The 22760-nt window shown below is 38.9% G+C and overlaps 1 protein-coding gene across 3 annotated transcripts in view; it reads left to right on the top strand.

Moving 5' to 3' along the window:
* ADGRB3 (adhesion G protein-coupled receptor B3) overlaps positions 1-22760 on the top strand; it is a 796575-nt gene that overhangs the window by 370800 nt on the left and 403015 nt on the right. For all 3 annotated transcript variants that reach the window (XM_066359103.1, XM_066359102.1, XM_066359101.1), the window contains one exon: positions 12601-12795. In XM_066359103.1, coding sequence (XP_066215200.1) covers positions 12601-12795 — 195 coding nt within the window. The remainder of the gene's footprint in view (positions 1-12600; positions 12796-22760) is intronic.

Below are 22760 nucleotides of genomic sequence, written 5' to 3'. Positions count from 1 at the left end.
AAAAGTGGAGAGAATGAGTGTCTCAAGGCATGAGAGTTTATTCCACTTGAGGAGAATAGGATGTGGAATAAATTGAGGTCTTTAAGGGAGAGAAGGATGACGCAGGGGCCACAGTAGTGAGCAAAAAAGAGATTGTATTGAGATGAATTTGGAAAAGTCACTAGGGAAAACTTATTCTGTGCCTTAAAAGCCTTTGCTAGAAGTATGGATTTTGTTCTTAAGGCAAAGGGAAGCAATAGATAGGGGAGTATTGACTTGATTCAATCTATACTACTCACAAAAATTAGAGGATATTTCAAAATGAATATGAAGTGATAAAAAAAGCATTTGATTTTTTTTATTAAACAAGAACATCAGAAAAGCAAATGACAAATCAAAGAAAGTTGTTTGATTATGCAAATGAGATGCAAAACCAACTCCTATTTTATTGGTGAAAATGCACTATATAAAAAGCTGAAAGTACTGGAGTATCTGCACATTCCCCAACCCCTAATTTTTGTGAGCAGTATAATTAAAGAAGGCCTTATGGCTGCTTTATGGAGAATAGACAGTAGCATGGCAGGACTGGAACTTGTGAAGTCTGCCACGGTAACCCGAATGCGTGTTGGTGACATCCCTTTTTAAGGTTGAGGGAGCGCGGCTGGCTGATGGTGATGTCATTTTCTGAAACGAGGAAGGAAAGACAATGAGAAATACCTTGCAGCAGGTGGGTTTGGAGGTTGCCAAAGATGATATTGTTCTGAGACTTAAATAAAGAACCAAAGAGTACAGCTAGTCAGTTTAGCTGTGATTTTTCTCCAGCGAAGTTGAGCTACTTGGATGCAAGTGCAGAAATGCATTTTGCAGAACCAAAATCTTTTCTGAAGAACATAGTGTCAGCAGCACCTGGGCCTTGTTAGAAACATAAAAACTCAGAACCTGTCTCAGACCTACCGAGTCAGAATCTTCATCTTGGGAAGTTCCTTTTGTGATTTAAATGCACATTAAAATTTAAGAAGCATGTGGCAGATATTATGTAGGGTTCAGGTTTTGGTGGACGAATGCAAAGAAGTTAAATGAGCACTAGGCAGCTCTGTACAAGACATACAATTCTTTTTTTTTTTTTTTTTTTTGTATTTTTCTGAAGCTGGAAATGGGGAGAGACAGTCAGACAGACTCCCGCATGCTCCCGACCGGGATCCACCCGGCACGCCCACCGCTCTGCCCACCAGGGGGCGATGCTCTGCAGGGGCGTCGCTCTGCCGCGACCAGAGCCACTCTAGCGCCTGGCGCAGAGGCCAAGAAGCCATCCCCAGCGCCCGGGCCATCTTTGCTCCAGTGGAGCCTCGGCTGCGGGAGGGGAAGAGAGAGACAGAGAGGAAGGAGGGGGGGGGGGGTGGAGAAGCAAATGGGCGCTTCTCCTGTGTGCCCTGGCCGGGAATTGAACCCGGGTCCCCGGCATGCCAGGCCGACGCTCTACCGCTGAGCCAACCGGCCAGGGCCAAGACATACAATTCTAATTAGTTGATATTTCATTTTCCTCTCCTGGGCACATAGCAGGATTGTGATTCTTCACCACATGAAGGTGGGTTTTCATATTCACTAGGTGTCCACGTGTGCTCATTGATTGATCTTTGTGGTTTCAGGCCTGAGAATCTTATTGCCAGTGCAAAATCTTTTATTCTTCACTGTCCCAAAGTCCTGAATGACTATGACAAACTGAGCCTCCTTGAAGACCTGGGTTGAGTATGTTCTGTGAGTGAGAAATGAGTCTGCATTATCTTTAGGCACTGAGATTTGGGAGTTGCTTCTTATAGCATAGCCTGTCTCATTCTGACTGATGCAATATCCCTAGAACTGGTAAACTCAAGTACTGGGAATAGAATTGAAAAAAATCTTAGAGAAATATTGGGTTACTCAATGTTCTGCTTTGCATTGAGAAGGTCCCTGGGTCCTAGTCTGTGACCACTCTACTGCTTTAAACTCATGCAGAATGTTCCAATTCTATCCCGACTCAGAATATTAATGAGAAATTCTAGATTTGTTTGATGTTAGAAAAAGGAATTCCACCTACTTTTGTCCTTTGCTCAGGAATTGTACTTAAGACTAATTCTAACTCAAAACTCTGAAATTAAAGCTATTTCTAGTTTTACTGGGTAGGTAAATTTATATGCTCTAATTCTTATTTTGGAAAATTTTGGACTTTCCAGGGAATAAGTACAGTATATCAGACTCTGATTTTTTTCCCATCAATTTTCTTTATGACTCAGTTTATTCTCATAACAATACCTTGCAGTCCTCATTTCAGGAATTCCTGTGGCAAAAATAAAATTAGGATACCCAATGTGTTATGGCCAAATGCTATTCATGCTAGACTTTGTGCAATACGCATATAATTTATGTAGGAGAATTATAGACTAAATATTCCCTATAGTGTGTCTCTAGACAAGAATTGTCTCTCAAACTTGAACTCTTAGTCTAGAACAGCTCTGAGATTAAAATAGCTCTGTATATTAAATATAGGAAAAATTAAGAACCATGTATATATATCAGTTCAAAGGACATACTTCTGTTTTTACATACAGAATGATATCTTCCTGAAGACACCAGATAGATCTGTAAATAATTTAATATCATCAACTAGTGAATGACTTTGGTCTTAGAAAATGACAGAGTTTTGGACTGGAGCAAAAGATGTTTGCTCCAGATTATTGCTTTCTGAAAAGAAGTGTATTGTATAATTATCTTTTAATTAAAGCCACCAGCAGCTTTGAGAGCCTTTAATGTACCTTACAGATGGACTGTAGGAGTTGATGCTGAAAATAATATATAAATATATGCTGTTCAAACTGTGTCATTTGCACAGAGTGACTACGATAAACCTTTTTTAGGATTCACACAATACAGGTCATGGTAACTAGAGACAGGCCTACTCTATAAACAGACCTACTCTATAAACCACGATCCTCACTGTAGCTCTCTATATAAAGACCAAGAAGGCCTAATCCAGACCTATAACAAGCAACAATTTTTAGATGTCAGTTTCTTCTTTCACTGGTGATCTTGTCAACAGTATTAAATGTAAAGGACACAGAAGCTTTTAAGACTTGTCCTCTGGAGCAGAAATGCTCACTGAGTATTGCAATGTGAGCAGATACAATCACTGACAATTATAATTTTAAAGAAAATAGTTAAATTATTAAACCTTTCTGAGCTATTTCAGTGACTAAATTAAGAGAATTATAAAATATAATCCAAGGGAAGTAGAATCCTTTATGTATCCTGGGTTATTTTTTCTGTCTACTTAAAGAAAAGTACCTACAAAAATTTTTATATAGATATTTGTAAATGGCTTTAGGAACATATACACATTGTGTTCCAAAATAATGACCACTACTCAAATAATTGGCAATACCTGGGCAGTCTGGCAAGTTGCTTTAAGTCTCTTGCTTCTCATTTTCTTTCTTCATATGGAAAAGATTGATGGTTTTTTTTAAACAAATGTGGTTGAAAATTATTTTTTAATATTACAGCATCTTGATAGTTTCTAACAAAAGCACTATATAGAACCTGATTTAGGCAGGTGGTGATTTAAAGCAATGATTCTGGAATCAAAACACTTGAGCTCAAATCTAGGTGTAATTTAGGAGCTGTACAATTATGGAGAATGCAGTTCACTGCACTAAGTCTCCACTTCTTCATCTGCAAAATGGGGGTAATTATGATACCTCCAATGAGTGTTTTAAACTCAAATGAGGTGACTCATGTAAAGCACTTAGTCCTATGATTACCATATAATAAGCCCTTGATAAATACTATGTCATTGTTGTAATTGTTATTATTTTTAAAGGTAGCAATTATATAACTATAACTGTAGGTGTTTAAAAGTTCTGAATCATTTGCCTACTTATATTAATAGGGCATCTTTTAAAATGCAATTTTGTCAGGAAATGTAAAAGTTCTCCAGTTATTACATGTATCTTTGTTTTGAATAATCATGGACGGCTGTGCTTTAACTTCTCAACTTTTGAAGATTATAATTACAGAAGGAAAAAATTCATCTGTAATTTTAGTTTAATTTAGCAAGCACTTTGAGAAGATATCATTGTGTGTCATAAAATAGGCTAGAAATTACAGGAGAAACAAAGATAAATAAGAAACTACAGGACCTTTAGGAGTTTAAGATCTAGTAGAATGGATAAGATAAGAACACAAACATAATAATAGGATATAAGTGCTGGCTGGGCAGCTCAGTTGTTTAGAGTGCCATCCCAATATACCAGGATTAAAAGTTCAATTCTTGATTAGAGCACATACAAGAATCAGCCAATGGATGCATAAAAAAGTAGAACAAATTGATGTCTCTCTCTTTCTTTCTCTTTCCAATCCTTCCTCTCTAAAATCAATGAATAAGTTTTTAAAAATTGAAATATACATATAAGAAAGCAATATTTACTTCTATGAAGTTTGTAAGTAGAGATTGTATTGTGATTTTCAGTTATTTAAAAAGAATTCGAGAAGGAGAAACAAAAAATAACTTAAAAGGATCTGGGGAGAACATTTAAAGTTATAGAACAGGAGCAAAGGCAGGAAAATGTGATTAGTTTGGTCAGGTTAGGATGGAGAACCTACATCAGTAGTGGAACAGTTGGCTGGATCAAACGGACACTTCACAGACCATACTGACTTTTGCATAAACCATAGCAAGAATATATTTTCAAATGTTATATTACATCTAAGCTTGAAGGAAAAACAGAGAAGAGAAAAGAAATGAAGAGCAAATGAAGAGAAAAGAAAGCAAAGTCAGAGCTATAGGGGAAAGCGATGGATCAGCAGCCTGTGAATATTTCCGGCTACATGTGAGTCCTAGGCAGTGGAGGCTGAGATTCTAAAGCCTCTGGGATGCTGACAGGACCCCGCAGACAAGAGCAGTAATGCTGTCCATTCAATCTCTCTGCAGCGGTCCAGCACTCTCTTGGCTGCTCTGGCATCATGGACTAGAAAAACCCTGCAAGTCTAGAATATATCTAAGAAATTTACAGTTTATATAAGACTTTTGTAGGAAGCAAAAAAAAATCACCTTTCAGAAATGTAAACTCCTAGTCTGAGCTGTAAAGAGAAGGAATTAATATGAAAATTAGCATAAAAATGCTCCAATGTTATTGAACTGCCTGAGTCACTGCCCGCTCTCAGGAAAAGGCACACAAAACTGGTCTCTAGCAACTCTTTCACACACCAGCCACTTGGGGTCTCCAAGAGATAAATACATCCTATTGAATATAAGTTCACAATGACTACAGATACCATGAGGGAGAATCTTCACATGCCAAAACCAGAAGAACTAGAAATGCAACAAGTAAAAATAATTTTTAAAAAGTATGAAATGAACCATAAAATTTGTTTTAAATAGTTTCAGAAATAAGAGAAAGCATAGTTAAGGAATGGGAGAACATGAAAAAGATTGACTAGAACTTTATTATTATTATTATTATTATTATTAAGTGAGAGGCAAGGAGAGAGTGAGACTGACTCCCGCATGTGCCTAGACTGGGGTCCACCCATGAAGCCCCTCTGGGGCTACTACTTTGTTGCTCAGCAACTGAGCCATTTTAGTGCCTGAGACAGGCCATAGAGCCATCCTTAGCACCCAGAGCCAACTCGCTTGAACCATTCGAGCCATGGCTGTGGAAGAAGAGAGAGAGAAAGAGAGAAAAAGGGAAAGCGGAGGGTAGGAGAAGCAGATGGTTACTTCTTATATGTGCTTTGACTGGGAATTGAACCTGGTACTCTCACACACCAAGCCAATGCTCTACCACTAAGCCTACCAGCCAGGGCCTGAATGGAAGTCCTATAAGTGGAAAATATTGTTATTGAAGTTAATGCATAAAGTAAATATCTAATTCAACACAACTGAACAAAATATTATTCAATTCGGAAGTCAGGGCTGGAAAAAATCACTCAGAAGCCAGAATAGATGGGTAAAGAAATAAAAAATATAAAAGAGAACTTAAAATGAAGAATAGAATAAAAAATTTAGTACACTTTTAATAGAAATGTATATGATATAATAGAAATGTACTCCACCTGCCTTGGCCAGATAGCTCAGTTGATAAGAGTGTCAGCCTGATCCTAGAAGTTGCAGTTTGATCCCTGGTAGGACACATACAGGAACAGAGTAATATTCCTCTCTCTCTCTCTCTCTTTCTCTCCCTCTCTTTCTTTCTCTCTCTTTCTTCCCTTTCTCTCTCTCTCTTCTCTTTCTCTCTCTCTTCTTTTTCTCTCTCTCTTCCCTTCTTCTCTCTCTGAAACCAATAAATAAAAATTTTTTAAAAAAGTAAATATATTCCAGAAATGCACCACAAAGAGATTCAGGGAGAGGAAATATTCTCTGAATTTGTGTATAAAATTTTTAAAAAGTTGAACACAGATAAGATATTCAGAGATAGAAAACTGACACTCTTGGACATAGACAAAAGTAAAGTGTTTACCGGGAAGAGAGGGTTATGGTGGAAAGAGAGGGACAAGTATGTGGTGACATAGAGTGATTTGACTTTGGGTATTGGATGTATAACACAACCAACAGTTCAAATGCTGTAGAGATGTTTATCTGAAATCTTTACATGCTTATTGATCAATGTTACCCAGTTAAATTTAATTTCCTAAAAAGAAAAAAAAATAAAAGAAGGAAAGAAAAGAAATTGTTTCATACATAAAAACAAATCTACATAAACTTAATCTGCATTATACTAAAGACACAAAGAAAAATCTTAAAAGCTACCACAAAGAAAAGACTGATAATCTACAAAATAGATCAGCTGTTTGTTAGGAGACTTTGCAGTTGTAACAAAAGAGGTACTAAAATCACATCATGAAAATGCTAAAGGGAAAATAAAAACATTCCTATCTAAAAAGTCAATTGAAAGTAAGTACACCTTAAAAAATAAAAAAGTGAGTCAAAGATTTGAAAGAGTTACCATTCACAGACCTTTATTAAAATAATTACTAAAAGATTTGGAAAAAAAAGACAATACACTGAAAGTAGAAAAGAATTTAAGAAAAATTGTTAAGAAGTAATAGGAATAAATTGATTAAAAAGTACTACCAGAGTAAAAATCAGTAATTATATAGAAAATACTAATTTGAGAAATTCAAAAGCAAGGTGGGTTAAATTACTAAATATCAATAGAAGTAAAGCTGTAAGATAAGACTGAAATGATCACTAACTGGATAGAAATCATGGGAGAATAGTGTTAGGGTGGGTAAAATAAGATAGGTACAAGTTTGGAATTAGAGATTAAGATGATATTTGGATGATCTATAAATCAAACAGTGGAGAGTGTATTTGATTTAACGTGAAAATAGGTGTATATTTATTTATTGATTGATTTACTAGCAGAGAAATGACGTGTTCAGAGATGTGAAAGATAGGACAGTTTAGCATGGCAGAGGACTCAGTACGATCAGTTAGGACGCTGCTGGATTGAGAGTAATGAGAGGTGGTGAAGATCTGCATCAGGATCTATCTTTTGCCCATAGGCAAAATGGATGAATATGAAAAGCATTGCATAGCTAGTATTCAAAGGAGTTAGAAATTACAGATAGGAAGAGAAGAAGGGAAACAGTCATGGAATGTCCACTTTTAACTTTTTATTTATTTATTTATTTATTTATTTATTTTTTGTATTTTTTTTCTGAAGCTGGAAACAGGGAGAGACAGTCAGACAGACTCCCGCATGCGCCCGACCAGGATCCACCCGGCATGCCCACCAGGGGCGATGCTCTGCCCACCAGGGGGCGATGCTCTGCCCCTCCGGGGCATCGCTCTGCCGCGACCAGAGCCACTCTAGCGCCTGGGGCAGAGGCCAAGGAGCCATCCTCAGCGCCCGGGCCATCTTTGCTCCAATGGAGCCTTGGCTGCGGGAGGGGAAGAGAGAGACAGAGAGGAAGGAGGGGGGTGTGGAGAAGCAAAGGGGCGCTTCTCCTATGTGCCCTGGCCGAGAATCGAACCCGGGTCCCCCGCACGCCAGGCCGACGCTCTACCGCTGAGCCAACTGGCCAGGGCAACTTTTAACTTTTTAGTAACACATTTATATCCATCATGTGATGACATTTTCTTTCTTTTACAAATAGATCAAATGATTCTAGGAAAGAGGCAAATAATGTGTCTAGTGGTCCTATGTCATAAGTAGTAGAACCACAATTTAAATCCAGATTGAAGACTTGATTTGCTCTATAAACATGTTATACTACTAAGATTCCCAGAAAGAATGATTAGAAGATAACTTCTGAGTTTAATCTGCAGCTAAAATAGTTGTTGGGTTCAAACCAGACTTGATGTTTCTTTTATTTTGAAGACAATCACAAATAAGACAATATTTGAAAGAAAATAGCAATATGAAAAGTTATTTTTTAAAGATTTTTAAAAATTTTTATTTATTCATTTTAGAGAGGGGAGAGAGTTAGAATGAGAGAGAGAGAGAGAGAGAGAGAGAGAGAAAGGGGGGAGGAGCAGGAAGCATCAACTCCCATATATACCTTGACCAGGCAAGCCCAGGGTTTTGAACTGGTGACCTCAGTGTTCCAGGTCAACACTTTATCCACTGCGCCACCACAGGTCAGGCTGAAAAGTTATTATTTAAGTAAGGCCATATTTTTGAGACAGGGAAGGATTATAGAAGAAAAGATTGGAAGAGGTTCAAATCATAGAAATAATCATAGAGTTAAATTATACAGATAGAAACAAATGAGGAGAGATAGAATGCAAATAAAGTACAATTTGAAATAGAGGCAAAGTAAGTTGAACAAACCCTATCTAAATTCTACTTCCTGACCCAGAAAAGAAAACAAGAGACCTGCAGATAAACACAGATTGGTCATTCTAGGAAAAAGTGGGCACATGGTAAGGAAAGAACCTTTTACAGTACACTTGTATTGTGGAAGCAGAATCAAGAAACTGGAATCGTTAATCAACTAAATATGTTCTGGATGGATATCTATCTTATGGAAGGGTTCTTGATGCACTTTGTAGTTGCTACCAATAGTCTATACCAGTGTGTACAGCTATTTCAAGGTATTTGTTCTGGGTACTTTCCACCAACAATGCCAGGGAAGATGCTAATTAATGCCATTTGTGAGAACTGAAGTTGTGAATTGGGCACCTGTTTGCAAAGAGCTAAAGTGAGAACAACTCATTCCACATAAAGCCTGCTGAGCAGCTGTCAGATGGCAATGATGTTAATTTACTGCTGACTTGGGCCACACTTGATGTTGACCCAGACGTGAAAGACTGGCTTTCCTATCTCTGATTAGCTGAACCTGTCAATGCCTTCCGTACTATTTTTATTACAAAGAGAAAACATGTCTAAATGTTTTATTCATCAAGATTCAACTTAATGTGATGATGCTTTTGTTTGGAAGGAAGGAGACGTCAGATCTGAGAAAATTAGATCCCTCACAGGCATGCATATGCATTGCCAAATAGATGCAGAGCTGGCTGGAAGTAGTCAGAGGATGTTTACCTTGGCAGCCATTGCTGTGTTCTCTTCCTAATGGAGGACCATTTAAGTCCTCTGTGGCTTTGAGTACCACAGCTGGGATCTGCACTGCCAGCACAAAACTGAACACTGTGTTTTATGACATATTTTTAGGTTAGCCCCTGTTAACTTCATTTTACTTTTTTTTTTTTTTTTTTAAAGTTAGTGTTTTGTTTTTAAGGATTTTATTTATTGAGTTTAGGGAGAGGAGAGAGAGAGAGCGAGAAGGTGGGGGAGGAACGGGAAGCATCAACTCGTTGCTTCTCGTATGTGTCTTGACCGGGCAAGCCTGGGGTTTCAAACTGGTGAACTCAGCATTCCAGGTTGATGCTTTATCTACTGTGCCACCACAGGTCAGGCTAACTTTATTTCACTTTAAAACTTTCTTCACAATCCAAGTACTGAACCAGATATTTTCAAGCCCAGAAGCTTTACTGTCTCTAAGCCAGGTATTTTTCATCATATTTGATACCAGTGTTTGCTACTGGCCTATGTTGATGAGCAAGTTAAGGCAGCTTTCAAATGTACCTAACTTAATCTTATGACCTAATGTGAGCGTTGAGGGAAATTGACTCATTCATTCATTAATTTAAGTTGTTTAGTATATTGACTAAATCCTCTAGGTGCCGGGAATATAAGAGTAAACAGTATATACAAACTCTCTTTCTTTACAAGGCTTATATTCTAATGGTAGGGGGGAGGATGCAAAACAAACAAACAAATAAGCCAAGAAATAAATGGCACAATAACTGGTAAGTTTGAACACAATGAAGGAGGTAAGATCAATGACAATGGTACCAAATTGGATAAGACCCTTCTGAGGAAGAGACAAAAAAATGTGGATTTCTATAGGACCTCCAAATGATACAGTGGATAGAATGTCAATTTGGAATGCTGAGGCCACTGATTCAAAACCCTGAGATCACCAGCTTGAGTGTGGGCTTGTTGGCTTGAGTGTGGGGTCATCAGCTTAAGCATAGAGTCGCTGGCTTGAGTGCAAGATCATCAACGTGATCCCAGGTTCCACTGACTTGAGCCCAAAGGTCACTATTATGAAGCCCAAGGTCACTGGCTTGAGCAAAAGGTCACTGGCTTGGCTTGGTCCCCCAGTCCAGGCACATATGAGAAGCAATCAATCAACACCTAAAGTGACACAACTACAAGTTGATGCTTCTCATCTCTCTCCCTTCCTGGTTGTCTGTCCCTGCCTGTCTCTCTCTCTCTCTAAGTGATAATGATAATAATGATAATTTTTTAATGTTTTAACTAGATAGGCATATTTTTTAAATCTTAGAGAAGACATAGTAACTGAGTCTCCTATGGATTTAATTAATTAATGATAAATTGCAAAGTTTAAATAAAATCCTGAGCATTATTGGCTCCAAAGACCACCCATGGTATTATATCAAAAAGGTATAGTTAAGACATAAAAATGTAATAACTAGCAAATTTTCACTGTACCATATTCTAAAGCTGTGTGAATAAGGCAGGGAACCTACCCTCAGATTCAGAAGGACTGCTGGGGCAGAAAGACATATGAGCAAATGATTATAATTCAGTGTGCCGCAGTGATGTATGGGTAAGGGAAGAGAAAGCACAGAGAAGGGGTGACTAACTGTTTAAATATTTAGAAGAACTGATACTAAGTGTGAGTGGTGCATAAACATGAAATTATATAAGGGAGTGGGTGGGATAGCCAGTGTAAACACAGGAAGTTATGGAACCCAAGACCTGAACTGAAAATTGCAAATATTCATCAATAATTTAGAAAAGCAGCAAGGGCTGATCACTAATGCCATACCAATCCTATCCCAATGCTTTGGGCTTTCGCCCATAGTTGATGGCTGCCACTGAGGAGGGACAGGAGAGAAGTGAACGAAGAAAGTGGGAAGAACTGAACTGCCTAACTTTTAGCATAATAATGGAAATAGAGTGTATCTGAAGATTTTTACTTTACCAAAATATTTTTAGAGACTAAACAAAAATAAAATATCTGAAGTAGCAAATTATTTTTAAAAATTTTTTTCAAAAACCCCTAACTTTTTAGATTAGTTCAGATTGATTAGTGTATTCTACAGGATTTGTTAGCACAGTTCTTAACAGAAACTTGATCGTTACAATTATTACACATGACCCTTTCTATTTCAATATTTCTCTGGGGTGCTCATTCTTAATTATTTCATGAGCTTTGGGTAAGTTGATTTTAACACAAATTTTAGAAGTGGGATGATAAGGATTAACCATTCAGTAAACAGAGAAAAGTATAATGGATACTCACTATCACTTTGCCCTCTCTGACTTTACCATTTTTTTATACTATAAAGTGCTTTTCTTTCCTTGAACTGTGAGATAAGCAAACATAAAAATTGAAGACATTTTTCTCTGGCCATTAAACTAATTTAAACTTTGCATCTTAATAGTTTATTCTGCTGCTGAAGATCTAGCTAAGAGGTGTTTTATTTTTTTGGTTGTCTCATTTTTATTGTTATTAGTTTATTTCTTTTTAAAGTAAAGTAATCTAGTTTTCAGTCACATCATAGTGTAACTCTATAAAATTAGAGATATTTTCTAAAGTTAAAATGTCCTTGTGACAGTTTTGCTGCTTAAGAAAAATGTATTTATTTTAAGAGGTAAGGCAAAAAATTATTAAACTTGGTTTGTTAATAAAAATGGAAGTTTTAAAGTATTTATCATCTTTCATCTCTGAACGCACCTTAACAAACAATCTCCATGTTTAATACCTGCAAGGGTATTTTTTATTTTTGCTTCAGTTTAAAAACCTAGGTTAATACATAGTTTCTCCATTGTGTTGATTTTGTGTTCTGGGAATGAGATAAAGGCAAGTCTGTGAAGCCAGCCGAAGTATTATAAACACTCGTTAGTTTTATGCTGGATATGTTTAGTTTTATGTCTGAGTGTGTGATACACACAATTTACAAGTTTGAAATTTTCCCAAGTGTTGCAAAGCTTTTTTAAAGTTAACTCTTCAATCATACATACATTTCTTTGATGAAGATATATAGGGAAAAAGTAATGAAGATTCTGATGTTTATTCTGTTCTTTTTTTTTTTTTTTTTTGACCATCCAGATTAAAGAACACCTTGCTAAGGGGCAGCGAATGTTGGCAGGCGATGGAATGTCCCAGGTGACCAAGACACTGTTGGATTTAACTCAGAGGAAAAATTTCTATGCAGGAGATCTTCTGATGTCCGTGGAAATCCTCAGAAATGTGACAGACACATTTAAAAGGGCAAGTTACATCCCTGCTTCTGACGGTGTCCAGGTAAGGGTGATAATCCCGTGAAGGAAAAGTCTAGAAAACGTGCAGTCAATTGTTGGTCACAGGAATCCAGTAGAGCCTGGAGGGAAAGAACATTCACTCCTGCTTGGGAAACTTGCAGGTTGTGCTACGTGTGAGCTAGGGCAGTGGCCTCAATTCCCTCAGTCTTTCTATACCCAGTGTCCTCAACCATAGAAGGTTCCTAGTACACCTCAAGGAGATCCTGAATGAGAATGTGTGTGAAGTGTTTTGAGCCCTCAGATAAAAGGCGCTCTAGCAAATTCAAGGTTGTATCATGGATATTTTATTCCCACATTTAATATCACCATCTTGCCATAGGAGACTATTAAAAGTACATTAAGCATAATGAAAGCACATTAACTATAACATGTAAAGAAGACATACTTTGTTTTGTTGAGGGGGGGGTTGCTATCAGAAGAGGGTAAGGCCATATTTAATTTTGTGGCACCATTACCTGAAAATGTCAGGCAAATGGAGAATTGTTCTGGATAAGAAAATCTGAAATGCAATAACTCCTCCCAGAATATTTTTTTTATCTTAGAAGACCCCTAGAGCAGCCTCATTTACTTCCATCCTAAAGTTTAAGTACTCAGCCAGTTTCAGTATTGCCTTTGCCATTAAAACTAAGCCCCTTGAATGGCAAACAAAGCAGATTTAATGCAATGCTAGTTTGCATTTCAGATTAACTCTTTTTGTGCTGTAGGCTAAAATGTACTCCTGCCAAGAATGCTGAGTTGATTTGCACGTTTCCAGCATGATGTCCTTCTTGTATCTCTGCATAAAGTTCATTAAAGTAAAAGTTTGGCAAAACTCCTAGATCAGGTAGTGTTCTTTCAGCCTGTTCTTTGTTTGGGAGTTTTATTTCCGTCTCACTTGGAGAATCCAGATGGCTTTGTTTTGTTTTGTTTATTGTATTTGAATCATCTATTGAGGAAAAATAAGCTTTTTAGAATTATGGAATTATTCATAAATAATATTGATACCTGATTTGTATAGAGGCATGTATATGCTGCTGAATATAACTGCTATGAAAATTATTGGAGCTTTATTCTATATCATATTACCAGTGTCCAAGAAGACATTTTTAATTGTCAAAATATATCGAAGTGGGGGGAAGGGTGGGATGATTATCATCCTTTGAGCATTTCAAAGGTATTTTTTCTTCTTCACAAAGAATGAAACGGTTTTCCAATTTTCAAATTAAATAAAGTAAGCCAGTACAGCTTTTCCCTGTAGTTCTGAAATACTTCTCATTCATTAGCATTTACATTAAAAAATGACATTTGAAGTCCTTGACACAAAATGAAAGTTGTAATTTCAAAACCCCTCAGACGTGTGTGTTCACTGCTGAAACATCAGACGGAGTGACGTACTGCATCATCTCCAGGGCCTCTGCGGATTCTCAAGGGTGTAAGGCTTTAAGGTGTTAGGTGCTCAAAAGCAAGCAATTGCGATTACCAGGTGTTATTATTATTAATTTTGGGGGGGAATATTTTTAAATTGAACTAATTATTAGAGTTCATTGACTCAATGAATAATTAGCTTAATCAAAAGCTTAGTCATGGACATGAGCTGACTTGACTAAATAGAGCAATTTGACCATTTATTTTGTTGTCAATTTGACATAATCAGAAATAGGTTCCTCCATTTCCATCCTATTCTATTATTAGAACCTCCACATACACCCAAAATTTGAGCACATTGGTGTCCTGGTCATTCTTTCACAACAAGAGTTGCATTTTTCCCTTTCATTGACTTTACGGGTCTCTTTTTGGGTATCTGGTATACCTTTATCTTCTAGAATTCCTTTGTCTTCCATCTCTGCCTGTCAAAATCCTAGCCCGACATTAGCAAGTCTTTCTGAATGCCAGACCCGCAAGCCCCAGACTCCATCTGAAAATGATATTTCTCTTTTTTGAAATCTCAAAGAACATTTTAACTCTTTTATTCTACTTTTCACAAAAATTTTATACAAATATTATCTATATATTTATTACCTTTGCTTATACTCCAGTGTATGTAGCCTTCCTTAATATCTCCCGTACCTTACTTAAACTTCAGTTCCCTGTTTCCAAGGGTTCTGGGCATTTCTGATTGGCTAGCATCTCTACCTTAATGTGGCATAATCTAAACTCATCTTGAATTCCAATTGTTCTTGCATTTTCTACTTCCCTTTGTAGAATTAGCAGTCTTTAGACTAGAGTAGTAATGCCATCTTGACCTAGTTGGGGAGATGGGTTAGGCAGTGAGCATGATGATTAAGGGTGCTTACTCTGTAGGCAGAATCCTGAGCTTCAGGTCATGGCCTTGCCTTGACACTTTTTAGGTAGGTGGTGCTAGATAAGTTACTGTGACCCAATCGTCTCTTCCATTTTATGTGATTCTATTACCTATCTAATAGTAGAGAGAATATTTGTATAAAGTTTTTGTGAGAAGTAGAATAAAAAAGTTAAAATGTTATTTGAGATTTCAAATCAGAGAAAGATCATTTTCAGATGGAGTCTGGGCTTGCTGGTCTGGCATTCAGAAAGATTTGCTAATGTTGGGTTAGGATTTTGACAGGCAGAGATGGAAGACAAAGGAATTCTAGAAGATAAAGGTATACCAGATACCTAAAAAGATACCCGTAAAGACAATGAAAGGGAAAAATGCAGCTCCTGTTGTGAAAGAATGACCGGGACCAGTGTGAGGACTAAATGATCTATATTAAAAGTACATAGCATGTTGCATATAGTAAGAGCTCAAAACAGTGTAGCTCTTATTATCCCAGAAGGTGAGCAATTCTCAGATGGAGCAAAAGTCCGAAGCATCTCTGGATCACAGGTGCCCGCTGTCCGTGCAGGTGTGGATTGTGGGACCTCTCCTACCAAGAAGGGAAGGTCAAATGTTTCTCATGTCACTGACTAAGAAAGAATGGCACTGTTTTTTTTTTTCTTTTTTACATATTGCAGAGAAGGGCAGAGAAAGTAACAAGGAAAATGGGAGTCAGAAAAGAAGTATTAGTCCTGAAGGTTGATACTCCAGGGCCATTTGAGAGTTAGAGACCCATGGATGAGTGGATGAGGAGAATGGCTTAAATCAATATCTAAGATGCCTGACTCAGTGGACACAAGGTTGTGAGCAGGACCACAACACCCAGTGGACAGTCCACTCCAGGTCATAAGTGGCTGCTATTCCCAGTGCTTCCTGGTCTGAGAGGTTTCCCTATTGTTTCTTTGTGGTAGAGAGCCTCGAACAAGTAACAGCTCTTTCTGGTCAGTATTTAAACATTGCTCTTACTATAAAGGTGAAAATGAGAAATTCAGAGCCAAATAACTTTTTTAAATGAGTAGAATGTTAAGCAACAAATCTTGCTTCACAAATGGAGCTGAGTAGACCCTACCATGAACAAAATGTAGCAGATGGCTGCTGGCTGTGAGGAGCTCAGTGTCCAGAAGGGAGTACAAAGTATGCAAGGCAGTGAGGTGGAAAGAGGACGGGAGGCAAAGGTGTTGTAAGAATATACATAGTGCATCCCATCAACTACTAAATGCCATGAAATGTAGATAAGTGGTTGTGCTTTTATATTTTGAAACCACAGTAAAACATCTGAGAGGTAGTTGTGTTCTTTCTGAATCCCCTATTATTTCTTTCAGGGTCAAGAAAATATTGAGATTTGGATTAGCATAATGTACAGGTAGTGTAGTTTGCCACTGTGATTCCATATATTATCAAGGATTTTTCTTTCAAAAACATATTGAGTGACGTAAGCAGATCGAGCTTGTTATAATTATACCCCAGAGTGAGAGTATTATGAACGGGTATGCTATGTTGCTTGTAAGCGGGTTGAGGAGAGTTGTAATTCGGAGTATCCCATAACCTCCTAATTTCAATAGTACGGCGGCAAGAACTATGGATCCGGCAATGGGGGCTTCTACGTGTGCTTTTGGGAGTCAGAGGTGAAGTCCATAAAGGGGTATTTTTACTATGAATGCTAGTATGCAGGCCAGTCATAAAAGGGAGTTGGTTCAGGAGTTCTGTAGGGGGTTAGTTCAGTATTGTAACAGTAGAAAGTTTAATGACCCTGTAGTGTTTTGGATACATGTGAGTGCCACTAATAATGGAAGGGATCCTACTAGGGTGTAAAATAGAAAATAGAGTCCGGCATTAAGGCGTTCTGCTTGTCCACCTCAGCGGGTGATGATAATGAGGGTAGGCACTAGGGTGGCTTCAAATAAAATGTAGAATAAAATTAGTTCTGTGGCAGTGAAGGTTATGATTAAGAATGTTTGTAATAGAATAAGTATCGTAACATATAATTTCTTGCGTGTTGGGGATTCCTTTGTTAAGTGGAATTGGCTGGCAATAATTATTAAGGGTAGGAGTCATGTTGTCAAGAGAAGAAGGGGTATCGATAGGGAGTCGGAGAAGAATATTAGGGATAAGTTTAGGGTATTGTCACTGAATTGATTAATTAGGGGTAAGCATAGTAGGGGTAAGCTATAGCCGTGGTATAACCCAAAACCACCAACATCCCTCCTAAATAAATCAAAAATACCATAAGACCTAAAAATGGCCCATCAAAACTAATCACAATACCACAACCCACCCCTCCACTCACAATCAACCCTAATCCTCCATAAATTGGTGAGGGCTTAGAAGAAAACCCTACAAAACCAACCACAAAAATAATACTTAAGATAAACGCAATATATGTCATCATAATTCCTACATGGTCTCTATCCATGACTTATGACATGAAAAATCACCGTTGTATTTCAACTATAAGAATAATGACCAACATCCGTAAATCCCACCCACTATTTAAAATCATTAACGACTCGTTCGTTGACTTACCCGCGCCATCAAGCATTTCCTCTTGATGAAATTTTGGCTCCATCCTAGGTATTTGTTTAGCAGTACAAATCCTAACAGGCCTATTCCTTGCAATACACTACACCTCTGATACCGCCACAGCATTCAATTCTGTAACACATATCTGCCGAGATGTAAATTATGGTTGACTCCTCCGCTACCTCCATGCCAATGGTGCCTCTATATTCTTTATCTGCCTATATCTCCACGTAGGTCAAGGTCTCTATTATGGATCTTATACTTTCACAGAAACTTGAAATGTAGGAATCCTTCTACTATTTGCAGTCATAGCCACCGCTTTTATAGGATACGTCCTACCATGAGGCCAAATATCTTTCTGAGGAGCCACAGTTATCACAAATCTTCTCTCCGCTATCCCCTACATCGGAACAAACCTGGTTGAATGAATCTGAGGGGGTTTCTCTGTAGATAAGGCCACTCTAACCCGATTCTTCACCTTCCATTTCCTCCTACCATTTATTATTGCAGCCCTAGTCATAGTGCACCTTCTATTCCTCCATGAGACAGGATCGAATAACCCAACAGGCATTCCCTCAAATGCAGATATAATCCCCTTTCACCCCTATTATACAATCAAAGACATCCTAGGGTTTCTACTAATACTAACTGCACTACTGGCACTGGTACTATTTGCCCCAGACATATTAGGAGACCCAGATAACTACACCCCTGCTAATCCATTAAACACCCCTCCCCACATTAAACCAGAATGATACTTCCTATTCGCCTACGCTATCCTACGATCTATCCCCAATAAATTGGGAGGCGTCCTAGCACTAGTATTATCGATTCTAATCCTCGCCCTAGTTCCCTTACTCCACACCTCAAAACAACGAAGTATAACATTCCGTTCCCTCAGCCAATGCATATTCTGACTCCTAGTTGCAGACCTCATCACACTCACATGAATTGGAGGCCAACCCTTAGAACATCCCTATGTTATCATTGGCCAACTGGCCTCAATTCTATATTTTTCAATTATTTTAATTCTTATACCCCTTGCCAGCATTATAGAAAACCGATTCTTAAAATGAAGAGTCTCTATAGTATACTTCATTACTCTGGTCTTGTAAACCAGCAAAGGGGATTTAAACTCCCCCAAAGACCTCAAGGAGAGAGCGCAAGCCCCACCATCAACACCCAAAGCTGATATTCTAATTAAACTACCCCTTGGTCTTATATAAGGAAATAAAATTTTTCAAAGTACTCTCCCTGCATCGTATATAGTAGACTGATTAACTAGTAGCCCTAGTTTACTAGGGCTGCCATAACAAATACCACAGAGTAGTGGCTTAAACAGGAGATGTTTACTTTCTCACAGTTCTAAAAGCTGTAAGCCCAAGATGGTTTCCCCTGGGCCTTTTGCCTTAGCTTTCCACGTCTCTGCCCTCCACCTGTGTCCCCGCCTTTTTCTCTGTGTGCACCTGCCTTTGGCATCCGTGTGTCCTTTTTAAAAAGACAGACATCAGATTATATTAGGACCCACCCTATCAAACTCATTTTATCTTAATTACCTTTTCAAAGGCACTACCTTCAAATAGACTCATTCTGAGGTCCAAGGGGTTAGGACTTCAACTTAATTGATCTGAGGCAGCCACAATTCAGCTCAGAGTAAGGAATCTTGCAGGACTAAGAGTTTCCCTTGTAAAGAGGCAGGTGCCAGGCCTTTTTCCCAGGGGAAGAGCCTGCTAACGCTTCTGCCAATAGTCCTGCCAGGGGTCCACCTGTAATACACATGTGCCTCTTGCATGAGCTAGCTCTGAGGGGGCATCCAGGCTACCCAAACTTGGGTGATGGTTCACTACCTCATTCTTTACTTGAGACACTCTCCCTGTCTGGATTGGAGAATGATTTTGCCAACCTGTGTTATGAAGTTTGTATAACATTGTTAAGCTACTTCTGGGCAAAACTATTTAGCATACTTAATTGTATTGGGTTCACTGACTTTTTGGTCTTTTATTTTTAAGTGAGGTCCTCAGAACAAGACCAAGTTCATGCCCCAAAGCACTGAGCACTGGTTGCTGCTTCCATCCATGCTGCCTCCCACGCCCACTGCACCTCAAAGCAGATCCATGTGACTGTCCCTTGCTGGACCCCTTGATCCTCGCTTAGCCTGGAAAGACACATAGCGTTGTGCAAAAATGTGTCCATTCAAGCTATTTAGAAATTCCACAGATCAGTGAGATCAGTGTGAAATATTCCTGAATCAATCAACGTGCTCATGTTGTTTTCAAAATGAATCTGAGTTCCTGTGAGATTTGTGACGAAGAGAAGAAAAAACAGATATTCTGACAGACTCTGATGTTTTGCCCCTAAACCAGGGAATGTGAGGGAATATTTACTTCCATAATTTGATCTCGCATTCCCCTGAATCTGGCAGATTGCGTTGGTCAAACTCGGATTGTCCAGGCCTGTTGGCAGAGTCATCCAGCCTGCTGCGGGCCCCAGTCAGTCCTGACCTCTGCGACCTTCACGCCCTGACCCTTTTGTCCTCTGGCTTATCCCTGGCTTTTCCAGTGGCTCAGTGTCTTATCTCCGAGTCGTAGTCTTTGTATACCTTAGTTCCTGAAACCTGTTTCGTGTACCCTGGATTGTAATCTCCTGTCTTCCTGAACCCTTGATAGATTCTAATTACCAATGGCCAGTGGATGTACTGGTTGGATAGGTATTCTGGATCAAAGATATAAACCATGGTATAATATTGGTCAATTCTGAATTATTTTGTCTATTCACCTGTTACAAAAAAAATAAATAAATAGTTAAAGCATTCTTTAGAAATTGGTTAGCCGCCCTCGTTGGTTGTTGCTGGGTCTAAACCTGAGGACCAGGGTCAAACATCCACAACTGCTTTCTCTCCAATAATTAGGGCCTACAACTTTTGAAAAGTATGTATCTGTGCGTGCTGAGCAGGCAGAATACCATTTTAAATAGGAAGAGTTTAATCTCATATTTACTCAAGATAACTAATTTTCTTATCTGTGAAAATAAGGGTCGTAATTCCTTCTCTAGGTATCATGAGAAACCTAGTGTCAATGGATATTCAGCAGTGGAGGGATTTGAAAGGAGCCAAGCCCATGGTCACACGCCCAGGAGGCATGCAATCAAATTGATATATTTGAGTATTTATATTTTCCTATGTTGTATGCTATATCCTAGGGGCACAAGAGTGAACAAAGTACAAATAATCCCAACTAGATTATAGCCTGGTAGAGGAAAAGGCCCTGTACTGATCCTCATACACATGCATCATAATTAAAAATTGTGATATATTTTAAAAGAACACCGCACAGTGCAACTGCACGTCAGCATGTCTGTCACCCTGCAAGTGGATGCTGGACAGCCAGCTGGCCGCCTGCACTGCTCTCTCCTCTCTGCGTCGGAGTGAAGGAGCAGTCACTGGTGCATGCGCAGATGCATGCTAGTTTTGCTGAGGCATTCGTGCGTGTTGTAGAGGTGGAGTGGAGTCAGACCGTCATGCCATCTATCAGAACAGAGAGCAAGAGCCCCTGGCGGTAGATATAACCTCTCTTCCCATCATACTTTCATGGTTGATTATTTCTATCAACTGGCTGTTGCCTTTCTCTGTGGATTGCTTGCCAAGCATGAATGCCAGAGATATTGGGAAGTGAAAAATAAAAATCTCCACAGATTAAAATCAGACAAGAAGTAAGAATATGCGGACCCAGTACACTTGGGGGAGGGATGATCTGATAAGGCTTCTTTGAGGAAATTGCATATATAGCCAAACGTGGAAACCAGGAAGGGTTATTTCAGTAAAGAATGGGAAGTAGAGCAGTCAAAGGAAGGGGACAACATTATGCAGGTTCAGAAGGTGGCAGAGGGGACTTTGGGATGCACCAAGAAGCCTGATGAGTCTGGATTACAGAGAGCAGGGGACAGATGGGGCACAGAATAGGGGGCTGGAGAGTTAGAGTTGGAGAGGTAGGAAGAAGCTAGAGCATGTGTGGCCTTACAGCCGTCACCTGCTCTAGAGAGGAGTCAGTGCCCTGCACTGCGCCGTGACCCTTCCTGCTCCTTGGTTCAGCCGTTCAGCCTTTCTCACGATTCCCCTGTGTTCCTTAAAACTTTCAGTTCAGCATAATTAAATCTGTTCCTTAGGGCACGTCTTTGTCTCTCGGGGCCCAAGCATTTTGATGGTGGGTGCAGAGGAGAGCACACCTGGGCTGCTCAGACATCTTAAATCACTAGCCAAATCTACAACCCTCTTTCTGCAAAGAATTCATGGGAAGTTCAGTGTTGTGATGTGCTTCAGCATATTTATAGAAAATTGCATAAAGTCCATGAGAAATTTGTCAAGTGAAAACAATCAGACATTGGACAAAAGATTATTTACCTCTTTCCATAAGAGCTTGTCCTTTTAGTCACATATGGTTCAAGCTAAGAACGCACTTTGAACACGGCAGAGACATACATGCCTCTCTTTATAACATACACTTACTTCCCTGATTTTCATAATGCTTTCTGCAAAGAAAAACCAAAAGGTCATGCCTCCTGACCTTTGTGCCCGATAACTGTTAGTCACAGTGCCTGTCACATAGTAGGTGTTTTGTGATAATGACATTGAAAACCCCTCACAGCGGAATTCATTCTTAGGAAGAGCAGTTTTCTGCTGAACAAATTGTAGCCCCTGAAGTTAGTGCCAGTCAGCTGTGTGCTCTCATATTACCCAGAGAGGAACAGACTATAAAATAGGACCAGAGAGAGTGCCTCTTGTTGGGATAGTCTATAGCAACATTATGGGCGCATATTTCTTATAATGTGGCTATAAAGACAAATCATGCAGCCAGTCATTAAAAAAGATGACACAGAGGGCATAAAACCATAAAGCTGCCATATGCTGAGCACTTAGCATGTGGCACATACTGTGCTAAGGATTAGCTCCAAACCTCATAACAGCTATTAACATCTCTTACAGGTTAGAGAAGCACAGCATCGGTGGGCAGCATTAGCCCGGAACCACCCAGTTCATAGATGTTGGGGAATCTTTTTTTTTTTAATATTTTATTTATTGATTTTTAGAGGGAGGGGATAGAGAGAGAGAGAGAGAGAGA

The sequence above is a fragment of the Saccopteryx leptura genome, chromosome 1, assembly GCF_036850995.1.
Source record: "Saccopteryx leptura isolate mSacLep1 chromosome 1, mSacLep1_pri_phased_curated, whole genome shotgun sequence".
In the NCBI taxonomy this organism is placed as follows: domain Eukaryota; kingdom Metazoa; phylum Chordata; class Mammalia; order Chiroptera; family Emballonuridae; genus Saccopteryx; species Saccopteryx leptura.
This window is presented reverse-complemented; position numbering and strand designations above follow the sequence as displayed.